Source organism: Protomyctophum bolini (genome assembly GCF_963924005.1).
Source record: "Protomyctophum bolini genome assembly, chromosome: 8".
Lineage (NCBI taxonomy): Eukaryota > Metazoa > Chordata > Actinopteri > Myctophiformes > Myctophidae > Protomyctophum > Protomyctophum bolini.
The window spans coordinates 7,407,533-7,419,832 of record NC_137869.1 but is presented as its reverse complement, the minus strand read 5'-3'; the positions used below and the strand labels follow the sequence as shown (position 1 = coordinate 7,419,832).

Sequence of the window (12,300 nt, the reverse complement as noted above, 5' to 3'; positions counted from 1 at the left end):
GGGAAATTGGACCGTGAGGTACTAGGTTTGACGCCCTGAAAATGGCTCATGGGGCCCTTCATTGGCCGTTGTGCCAAACTATCGATATTGCGATCGTATATATATCTATATCGTATCGTCCTCCCAATATCGTGATATTGATTACCGTAGTTAATACTATAGTAGTAGTAGGCTGGCTACCCATTGTGGACAGACAAGTCAGTGTTTCTGTTTGACTGTTTGGAGGAGGCAATATTGATGTATTTAATTGGCCAGTTTGTGACACAAAACATATTTTTTTTGATTTTGGAATAAATATACATACCGGTAATAGTAATACGGTAATACCCAATTTTTGCATATTATGGTTATTTTTTCGTTTTCAGTTACATATATTGTGATATATCGTTAATGAAATCTCTTACAATAATATATATTGAATATTGCAATATATCTAATATCGTGATATCATTATCGAGGGCCTTATAGATATCGTATGGTACCCATATCGTACCACCCCTAATATATTTGTATGTGTATGTCTGTCCTATAGGCCTAATTATGGGATGCCTTTTTTATATAACATTTCTGGACACAGCCTGGACATTGTCTGCATGTTGTGTAATAGACCATTATAAGGTATGTATGCTGTCCTGTGGACCTCATTTGTATACAAAGGCGCAGGCCTATCTGATAAATCTTTTGCAGATAGTGGAAAGTGGACCCTCTTGGACAGAACAGAAATTGCATAATATTTCTATATACTAAATACATTTTATTTATAGCCTATAAGGGATGATATGTTCAAATCTTGTCCTTTAGTTAAGTAATAATAAAATCCAGGACCTATAGGTTTCGTGCAGTCTTAGCAGCCAATCACAGAGCGACCATCCATCCAGGCTATGGGTTCTTCCCTGCCTGGCTCCCCCAGGCTCACTAATGAATGAGACAAGCGGATGTGACATCACAGGACCTACAGAAGGTGAGTGAATACTCTGCCTAGCGGACAATTGTCCCTTTAATATTTATTAAAGGGACTAGAATAAATATTAAAGGGACAATTGTCATTCCCAGCTTTTGACACTTTCCCACTTCGTCATTCCCAGCTTTGATATAGGCCTACACCAGCAATCCTCTGTTAAAATACACAATCTTAAATCCATTAGGAATTTCACTATGTTAAAAAATAAAATGTAGGGTTCGTAGCAGATAGCTGGCAAAACAAGTGTAGGCCTACTGTACTTTTAGCACTTCCCTCACAGGCATTTCTTGAACATTATCTCCTGGCTTCCTCCCATATTCCTCTTCCAATTTGCAAGGTGAGCAAAAATCTTTAAAATAGGATTACTTGCGCTTTAATTTTAAATCAGGCTTCAGAGTTTGAGTGCATCCCTGGCTGTGTCCCATCTGCAATGGAGCGATGATCAATGAATGACGTACAGGCTAAGAAAAACACGAACAAGTTGCCACTCCTGCTTCAGATGTCCTAATCCTTGTTCCCCCATCACTTGTGCAAACAGAATTCCCCCTATTGACACACGACAGTTTGTTTTCATATGCCCCACTCTCAGGGGGGATAAGAAGAACCAAGCGCCTGGCCTCACAGGCTTCAGGGGAACGCCAGCTCAGCATTTATTACTACACATACAAAATATAATTTAGTTTATCTGTTCACAAAAATTAAGTCAGTGTAAAACAATTATACCAGCTCAGTGGCCTTGTGGTTAGTGTGTCCGCCCTGAGACTGGAGGTCGGGGTTCAACCCCCGGCCGGGTCATACCAAAGACTCTAAAAAAATGGGACCCAGTGCCTCCCTGCTTGACACTCAGCATCAAGGGTTGGAATGGGGACTAACCCCTGCGACATACTAGCGTCATGTCCAGGGGGTGTACTTGTACATCAAGCTGCCTCACGCTACAGAAACAGGAGATAGGCTCCTGTCCTATGGGCCTCATGGCTCAAGGCTACTTACTTAAAACAATTATAGACGTCACATTACACAGTAAAATCCAATAGCTTTAATTTAAAATAAGTCATCCTGTATGTATATCATTTAGCATTTCTGTAATCATACACAAGAAAAAGTGTTTAGGTTGTGCAGTCTTTAATGTGAAAGACATGTGCATTGTCAGGACATGTTAAAGTCTATTTTTACTGTATTGTCACTTGCAATTTAACGTGCAATTAAACTGATACTTCAATTATCTTAACAGTAAAATTAGGCTTCAACTTGGCTGAATAAGCCATTGTATATTTTGAACGCCTTGTGCTGTCATCAGCAATTGCTTGCTTACACCTCATTTATTTGCTTCCTAGCCATTTGTCCCAGTCAGCCATGTCACCGGAGGAAATGTAACATTGCGCCAACTTTGCATTGTCCCATTATCACAACTCAGGGAAGTCCCTTGAGTGCCCATCAGTTACCAAAACAAGTCCCAGTCTCCTCTGCTCTGGCACCACCGTTCTAAAGACACACAGGCTGCTCTGGCACCACCTCTAAACACTTCCAGACAGGCAGATGAACAAGGAACCAGTGGACTGATGGGAGGTCATCTAGTCTGGCGCTTATCTGTTCTGCAGGCCTCTTCCCTGGACCAGCCCTGATAACCCTGGTTTACAGGATGTGACCCATTAACCTTGCAAAGCAGCCAGTAGAGTGATATTGTTTTATTGGAAACACACACGGGCACACACACACACACACGGGCACACACACACACACACGGGCACACACACGCACACGCACACCTTGTTGTAGGAAGCCATGCTGATAAGGGGCTTGGGGTGTCATCTGTTGAATTGGCGGTGCAAAGCCATTACAGGAAAGCTGTCTGTAAGGCGGGTCTGACATCTGAGGAGTGCTGACAGCATCTGTATTCGCTACTGTGCTCTGACAAAGGCAACCACAAGACAAGGGACAGAGCTGTACCGAACACCCACGGCAGGCAGAGACATTCAATATACGTCATGAAACAAAACCCCAGCAAGAGCTGGTCTGCATAGTCATTTGAAATAAATACAACTTAGATGGGATTCTAAGTTACTCGATAACATAACAAAATTATTGTATGAAATGGTGCAGTAAAAGAAAGACAATGGCTCAATGTCAGCAGTTTTTATTATCTTTCACATCCAACATATAAAGCTTAGTTGTGAGTGTGCAGTTGTGCACTATATGGCTTGAGAACGATTTACTGGTTATCCATCTATGCTCGCCACACACTCTTTCGCTTTGCCAGGCACAGTCTTCTCTGGCCACCCAGGAATACCACAGATGCAGATGCCAAACGCTTTAGGGTTCTTTGGCCACTCTTGCAGGGGAAACTCATCACATTTCTTTGTCTTTACTGGGATTTTGTTCCAAATATGTGCATTGGCCTCTGCAAAATCCCACTGGAATATAAAAAGGGACATGTCACATGTTAGTTTTAGGGAAATGAGCTCTTGGCTGCATGCAACGTTACGTCACTCTGGATATGAATATTGGTTAAATGCAGAGATTGTACAGCAGGCATCACACAGGAGACCATTAACTGGTCCTGAAATAGCAGAGACCTGTCCGGACCCGTATCCCCTATAGACTGGGGAACCATTTTGCACCACTTCCTAGCCAGACAGGCCCAGCCCAGTGTTGGTCTTTAATCAAAGATCTCTAACAGCAGAACAATCGGGTCACAATGCAAATCTCAAACAATTCCCCCCTCCAACCCCCCCTCCTCAACTTCACCCTGTCCAACAAACAGCAGTGCCATGCACTGCCAGTCAAACACACAATGCAATCTACATTCCAAGCAGCTTTCTAGTAGCCCTATGACTTATCATTTAACATTTTAGTAAACATTTGTACAATATCCCTTTCCTTTGTAATAGCTTCTAATTGTTTCATATCTGGAGTACTGACTCCAGTGGGCAGCCTTCTTGGTTCAATGGTATACAAGACAATTTTGCAATCAAGTTTATGTTATCAAACTTATCATAGATCAACATGCATGTGCATCGGAAGGGGTGCAGTACTTAGTTTAGACAGCATTTGGTTTAGACTAGTCATTGGTTAGACCAGTCATTAGTCCTACAACTACAATATATCTCAAACCCTCACCTCCCATGGGGCAGCACACCTAAACCTATAACCTTAACCCATGTCTAACCAATGACTAGTCTAAACTAAGTATGCACCCCCATCGGAAGTTGTGAGCATGTGCAGACGTACACAGAGGCAACAAACCTACAGCTCAACACTATTTTGTCAATTAAAATGGAATAGGGTACAATGGTACATGCAGTACCACTAACTTTAAAGTAAGTACAGCTTAGACCTGTTCTCACAATATATTCCTCTCGTAAAGCTATTATTTGTTCACAACTGGTAGACAATCACTGACTTAAGTCTATAATAAGAAACATATGTTTCCCTCACTGACTGAATGAGCAGATATGTAACTCCTCATAATACATTTAGAACAATAGGATTCAAGTTCGCTGACCGTGCTGATCCTTATATCCAACAGGAAAATGACCAAATGGTGGCGCTAGAGGAAAGGTCATGGAGTCACCAAAATCAACAGGGTTCATCCAAAATGCCTATTTAGATTATGAATATGAGATGTAAGTTGATATTTTGGCCAGAGGTAAGTACAGACATTTGTCAGAAATCTGATTTTGAGATAACTTGCATACAAGTGTAACGTTTGACTGGTTTCATTTTATGTAATTTCCAATGTCCAATTCTGTCCCCACTAGAGCTGGGTGCAATAACCGCAATACCGCAGTTATGTAACGCATACCGCGGTGTTGGGGTTCATTAACTCGGTAATTAAAAATAAATACAAAAAGAAAAAATATATATATTGTTTTTTCCAATTTTTGTGTGCTGTTCTGGTGACCTAAGTCATATGCCTACGAGTGCATATTGTGTGATATGAAATGAAAAGTTTACCATAATAAACACGGAATCAGTGAGGCTCAGTCTAATCATGTCAGCAATAATTTAACACATGGCTTGGTGAGGCGAGCTTGCTGCATGCCGTGGTGGAGAATATCATCATCATATATGTTTGGCTCAGCATCAGCTATCAATCGTCAGTTAATTTGGAATTTGTTTAATATGTTGATAAGATAATAGGATTATCCATGATGAGGGGACGTTTTTGAATGGTCAGGTGTTTGTTTCATGCGCGAGTGAGAATATGTGTCATTGCGTATCCAAATAAAAATGTCAGTCAAAAGATAAAAACAGTTCTGTCCATCAGTAAACTGTGGGTATTGCGTAATTACCACACTACGGTCGGTAAGGGGAGGATGATTACCGTAGTAACAGAAATCCCATACTGCCTCAGCCTTAGTCCCTACCTCTATAGAGCGTCGCAGTCCCGCCCCCTACCAGAGCCCAGGGAATGATTCCCCGTTCATTTCCCTCATAGACATTTAAAAAAGTATTTATTTAAAGACCTTTTAAGCCTCGTACAAAGCCAACTCTTGTCGTGACAAATCATGACCACAAACACACATTTTTGGGCCTTACAAATAATTAGAAAGAAGAAAAAGAACAGCAGGTTACAACACTATTTTGGTTGTGTTTCTCCTTTGTAATTATTTGTTTGGTCCAAAATATTGTGTTTGTTGTCATGAGTTGTCACAACTCGAGTTGGCTTTGTCCGCGGCGTAACAGTCTTTAAATAAATACTTTTTGTAATGTCTATGGTAAAAATGCATTGGGAATCATTTCCTGGGCCTGGCGTCGTCATGAAAGGGGGGCGGGACTGCAACGCTCTATTGACCTCCATCTTTCCACAAAAAGCCTCTCAGCAAACGTGAATGAACCTGTGCAACACTGTTAAACAGTTTGTTGTATATGACTCACAATTTGTCGTTTGCCGTGCATTTAGATGCTGGTTTGAAAACAACTGGCTGGCAACATAGGAATGCAATAGGCGGGCCAATGTAACTGCAGTTCAAATCTACTAATCAAATGATTCCTGAGAGCGGCACGGCTGCAGCTCACTGCTCCTTTGCTGCGGCTCACCGCTCCAAGAGATGGGTCAAATGTGGAGAACAAATTTCACTGTGGTAACGTGTGTGACAAATTGTACGACTTTGACTTTGACTGACAGGACTGACTGTGGTAGCAAACTGCTAATTGCAGCGCAAACGAAAACAATTCTGTAGGGCTTATTCTAAAAGGTTGTTGATGTGTAAATATAAATTATGGACATCAGTTGTTTAACTAATGATTAATGTAGCCATGCAGATGTACTCCACCATCACAAGTTACTTGTGTCCCATGGCATAATAGTCCGAGGGGAAACAAAAAGAAAAAAGGAATTGTATCTTTGTTAAATTAAAATGTTGAAATAATATTTAATCATAACTCATCATATTCAAGAAAATATGAACAATGAAAACGACTACTGCAGAATACTGCGGTATAAGTGAAATCACTTTTAGCAGTTGTTTTAAAAAGGTCATTCAAATTTGGGGCCCTTTTTTGCTGTGAAACCTGAATGTCTGGTTTGACCAAATCTGTAGTTAGGAGCAGCGAACAGTGGCTGAAACATGTGACCATCTTGTAGACTTCCTGAGCTGGGTCTTGCAGTTCATGGCCTAATTTACTGACATTATGTAAAGTCCACAAGATAGTCACAGATTCTGTTATGTCACAGTAACAATGCCATGCTGGAGCAACAGACGTCTTTTGCTTTGTTCACATTCTTTGAGACGATTTGTGCAATTTTGTTTCGCCATAGAATCAAGCGTGAATCGAGAAAGCACAAAAGCAAGTGATACAGATTACTACATATAGACTCACGGGTCACGGTCATGAAGCCATATAACCCAATATTCTACTGAGGTTCGGCATCACTTTAAAGATACCTGCTTACCTCCAGCTCAGAGCTGTCTGATGAGGATGTCCACGAGGATGAGGAGTCCAAGAAGCACAGTTTTTCCACTCTGACCTCTTGCACCACCTTCCTGTGGTGGTCTAATACCCTCTCCTTGGCTACTGTCACCTGGGAATTAAACTGGGTTAAGCTGGGTTTTCCAGCACATTAGAGAACATTAGTTAAAAGAAATCTTGAAACTTTACTTGAAAAAGAATGCCACTGGTTTCTTTTACCTTGCACAAAGGGTCACCAACATCTAAGTAACAGCCCATCTCAGCCCGTTCCTTGACATCGTTCTTCTGTCAAAGTTGAAATGGTCCCAACAAGCATTGAAGAAGAAGAAAAATTAGCATCCATTTGTTTAGTAGGAATATGACTGAAGTAGAAAACAACACTTGAACCCACTTGTTTCCTTCGCCTCTTCATTGTGAGGATGTCCTTAGTAAGGTTGCCCACACTCCCTAGGAGACTCTCTGCATCTGGGGAACACCTTTCAGGATGCTGGCTGGCCCCTCTTCTACACCAATAAATGACCAGTATCTGACAAGCTGGGATTGAAGGTCAACCAATCAAAACCACAACAGAAGAAGCCAGGTAGAAGGAACATTGGTAGGTGTGACTTCTGAGCCGGTAGCTAATTCTATAAGCTCCAAATATGCGAGTTTGAGGTCACTCAACCTCATTGGCTAACCCCACATCCCAGAACCTTACCCTCATAGACATATAAACGTAGACGCCTCTTCCGGCTCTGGGGCGTGCGTGTCAGAATTGAAGGCACAATTTCCCCGAGATTCCTTGCAAAGCATTTGCCTTCAATGAGCGGAAGCGTAACATAAGTCCCAGAAAAGACACGCTGTGATTGGCCAGCAGTCACTTGAGTGACAGCGAGAGACATGGAGTCACATGAGTGACGTCACTTGGGCAGTGACGCAACCATTTCGGACACGGGGCGGCTCGCCGGAACCGGCCTGGCCCCCTGGCCGTGTTCATGGCGGTCTGGAACGTCTCCATATATGGGATATATATATATAGTGCTGCAAAGTAACAAATATGGACATGCCCGACACCAGCACGTCACACATATGGGGATACCCAAATTATGCCCAAATATGGACATGCCACTGTCAATGCAAGCCTACTTAGTGAGTAATCAGCATAAATGATAGAGACAGTGCAGCTGCTTACTCAAATCTAACTAAATAGTGTTGCTGGAAAGGGTTCTATTTGTTATGAATACGTCATATACGAGTCAAAATGATTAGGTCTTCACTCTACCATGTCAGAATAGCACACACTTGTATAACTTTATCAAACATAAAGACCCTTCCGAGAATTACCTACCCTCAGACTCACGTTAAACATGTAGCACGTCTGTACAGTTCCAAGGTGCCGCGTGTTGCAACGTGGGAACCAGTGCTGGATAAACAACTCCCTATGACAACTCAAGTCACTGCTGACCTGGTGGACAAACTGGAGAGACTAGCCTTGCTTGATTTCGGCACCAAAGAGGTACGGATACATGTGGAAAGCGCCATACGATTTGCAGATCAGCTTCATGTTGTTGACACAAACGGAGTTGAACCGATGGATTCCGTTCTGGAGGAAAGAACTTTGTACCTGAGGGATGATGTCGTTATAGAAGGAGACATTGCTGAAGAACTACTCCAGCTTCCTAAAACCACATTTGAGGAATATTTTGTGACACAACTTGGATACATTACACTTCCAAATAGGGAGGAGAAGGCTACCACGCCCCTGGCTACACACTGAGTTTTGAATAGTGCACACATCGTTTTTGCATTCCAGGATAATTTTACTATCACTTTAGATTGCTTTCTTTGTCACTTCATTGCCTTTCACCATTTCTAGCTTTCTAGAGGTTCTGGACAACTGACTCGACCCTGGGCACTGCACACCCTCGGGTTGTCTGCGTCAAATTTGGCCGATACATGGATTACAGATGTATACACGTACAGAGATTCCCTGCATTTATTATAAGATAAGATAGTTGATGCTGAGCCAAATTTGTGTGGTTATGATAGGTACTTAACTTTCACATTAGCAAGTGACTAACCTGCAACTAGATAGTCTGCTGGGGTCGATTCCACATCCTTAATTATACTGCACACGTTGCATTTGGCGATTCCCTTTTTGTTTTGTATTAATTGTTGCAGCTTAAAGTCATCTGTGGACGTTTATCATGCTTGTGAGACTTAAGCCAAATTCCAATACCCATAATCTCGGCCAGTCGCTCACTCACACTCGGTCACTCCAGCATGGTGGTGTTACTGTGAAATTGGTGACCTGCTGAAATATGTGACAATCGGGTAGACATTCAAATAATGTCAGTGTCTGAATGTAAATAGTTTGTTTATTAGCAGAGTTCAACCTAGCAGTATGTAGGCCAGCGGTATTTAAAGAGTCCATGTAAGTCATGTGAAATCCACAAGATGGTCACATCATCACATGCCATGCTGGAGTGATCGAGTGGCTGAGATTTGGGGTATTGGAATTTGGCTTCAGGGTATATCCAGACAGTAGAGACAAGAAGATGCAAGCGTCGGCCAGAAAACCAGAAACGCTTGCCAACTTGCATCTTCGTGACTCCATCTACTGTGTGGATGTATACCCTTACTTGCGACCCCATCTCTGTGGTGAGGCCACTTAATAAAAAGAGAGATGGACATTTAAACACTAATAAACTATAAACTAGTCTTGTCTTTATAGCTTGAGAAGGATACAAGAAGATCCAAGCAGGCACAGCTCAGGGCTGACAGCAGCCACGGCATTGTTCTTAGAAGGAACTCTAACTGAGTGTTGTAGAGCAGTAATGCCGAGGCGTAGAGAGCACCAGCCAATGAGCACAGCATTCCAGAGAACACACCTGCCTTTGACAGTGCATGACCTTTGTGCTGTAAAAATAAAAAAGCTCAAGTAAATATAATGGTCTTCAAGAGATTCTTCATACGGTAATTAATAACATTTCAAAGAATGTTGTGCTTTATGAGAAGTCACTTTGTTGGGGCTATAGATAGAACAACAATGTAGATCAGACATGACAATGACTTACTACTCTGGAGAGTGTGGGGAACTTGGCCGTACAGGCTATGACAAAAGCAACGATGCCAAGGATGTAACCCAGGATCGCAGTGTGGTCCTGAGAAAGGAGAGAGAATTTGGCCATTCTGATTCATAATCCTATCAATGTTGGAGGAAATAACCAAACGTTGTGTACACTTAGTTTGAAACCCACGACTTATGTTAATGAATACTACAATTTTATTTTAACCAAAGTATAGTCAAGTGTCAAAGTGTGTTAATACAATATAACTAGTACATCTGGCTGTGGTTGGAGCCTACAGTAGGTGGTCTTCCTAGTCTTCCATTGAAAAGTTTTAAACTGACTGGAGCGTTTTCACACTCTGTACATTAGTGGCACCAAGTGGCAGCGAGAGGTAACTGTTTATATAGTGTCATGTTCCCAAGCTCACTGCAGCATTTTAATCCTCGATAATTTAATACCTTACATGGATTATTAGACTGAGACGTTTTTATTGTGATCTGGATCGCCCTTGGGTCTGAATTAAAGGATTGAACTAGTAATGCTGCTTTGGAAATCTTGCATAGTAGCACCTTTAAGCTTATCATTGAGGCAATCTAAGATAGTGAAGTGCAATTCATGACATGAATTGAAAACTTGTTTTTAACTTCAATGACATTTTTGCAATTGTAAACTGATACAGATGACTGGGATACCAAAGTCTATATAGTACTATGCTAACATGGTATGGAGAACCCAACCAAATCACATCAGATAAAATGCAAATGCACTACTCAATGCAAAGTGCAAACACATTACAACTTTGACTTTAAGGTAAGCCGAGCACCAGAGCCAGAGCAAACGCAGGACCCTGGGAAAACACTGCGGCATAGGCTACAGTTTGCATGCACTTACTTGTGGCAGAAGAACATGGAGCAGTGTCCTCCCAGTGAGGGGTCCTTCAGCTGGCCTGGCGTTGACCTTGGAGGTCAGGTAACCTCCTGACACCATCATCAGCACAGACACTGCCATGAGGTATTGCCGCCTTCGCCTCCTCATCATCCTCCGTCTCCTCACTGAGACAGCATGAATGCAGGAGGGCAATTAACAGAAAATAGCTCTAAACCGATAAACAGACTTATTAACCAAGTAGCCTAATCGAGAAGCAAGTTTATTTTTGTTGATAACTTTGTTTCTTAATTCTTATACATCCACAAATCGACAAAACTATTGTAGATCTTTTATAATCGATTAAATTGATCAGTCTGATTAAACACATAACCCTGCATACTTCATTGTACAATGGTGACATACAAAAATTGTGAAAATAATGAATTCTGTATAGAATAGAACCCATGCTTAGCCTTTCATGTTTTTAACCTAGCACTGACATTTTACTTGCCTTCTTGTTTTTATTTCTTGAATTAAAGTTGTTTTTTATTACCAATAATATTATTTGACTAATTATCCATTTTAAATAATTGTAAAGATGGATGCGAAACCCCTCCCCCGTTTAATAGCTTTGAGTTTGCAGCTGCAAAGTTAAGAAAAAGTATTCCTATAGCGTTTGTTAGCCGTCTGAAGGATTCATTAATTCATGCCATAACATAACTGTGATCTCAAATGTCAATGCCTCTCGTAGCCCCTCTCGGGACCCCCTGGGTCAGCCCAATCCAAACCAAAAATGTCAGAAACTTCAGTACCATTGGGTTCTGACTTGTAGGGCTATGCCTCTCGGTGCCTCTTAGGCCAGTGTTTAATGACCTTTATCATCCATGCAAGTTACCTGATTCTGAGTTCCAGCTGAAGAAAATTGGACACAGGACAGAAATGAAATTCACAAGATCCACAGTGGCCGCAAAGGCGCCCATTACAATCTGCAAACAGGAGCATAATATGTATTGGAGGATGGTAAGAAAAAATAATAAGTGGGTGTTGTGGTGGGTTAACACAGCTCTTACCACTACAGTAAGCTGTTTGGACAGAAAAGCCCCGACAGTGCTGCTCAAGTTACCCAGGAAACCATACAGGGAACAAGATGCCATATCCCCAGGATGTTCCCGAACTTTACACCTGTGCCAAAAGAGTCTTGAACAAATAGATGCATCTTTAAAACTAACTAACGGTGGGCTACTACAATAACATCATGGATTGAATTTCAATCTTTAGGCTATACAAACTACAATTAGATAAATAAAACTACTTACACGGAACAGGACATCAGTAAAAGCGTCATGGAGAGAACACTGAGACCAAATGTGACGCACAGCTTGTTGTCGGAGTTTGTCGCATCAGCAGCAGTAAGACATGTTTTTATTGCATCCAAGTGCAAAGCAAACATATTATCACTTGTTCTGATGTGCGTTGCTATATAGGACCTATTCCCAAGTTCCCCCATGT

At 41.7% G+C, this 12,300-nt stretch overlaps 1 protein-coding gene across 1 annotated transcript; it reads right to left on the bottom strand.

Annotated features, from left to right (window-relative positions):
- Positions 1-3,177: 3,177 nt before the first annotated feature.
- On the bottom strand, positions 3,178-11,992 carry tmem44 (transmembrane protein 44; the record flags this gene model as incomplete). The annotated part of the gene is made up of 7 exons (XM_080769685.1): positions 11,862-11,992; positions 11,687-11,777; positions 10,816-10,976; positions 9,931-10,017; positions 9,602-9,772; positions 6,858-6,986; positions 3,178-3,372 (listed from the first exon to the last, which is right to left on the bottom strand). The coding sequence occupies exons 1-7, from the start codon at positions 11,943-11,945 to the stop codon at positions 3,178-3,180; spliced, it is 918 nt and encodes a 305-aa protein (XP_080625811.1). The 5' UTR covers positions 11,946-11,992.
- Between the last annotated feature and the right edge of the window lie 308 nt (positions 11,993-12,300).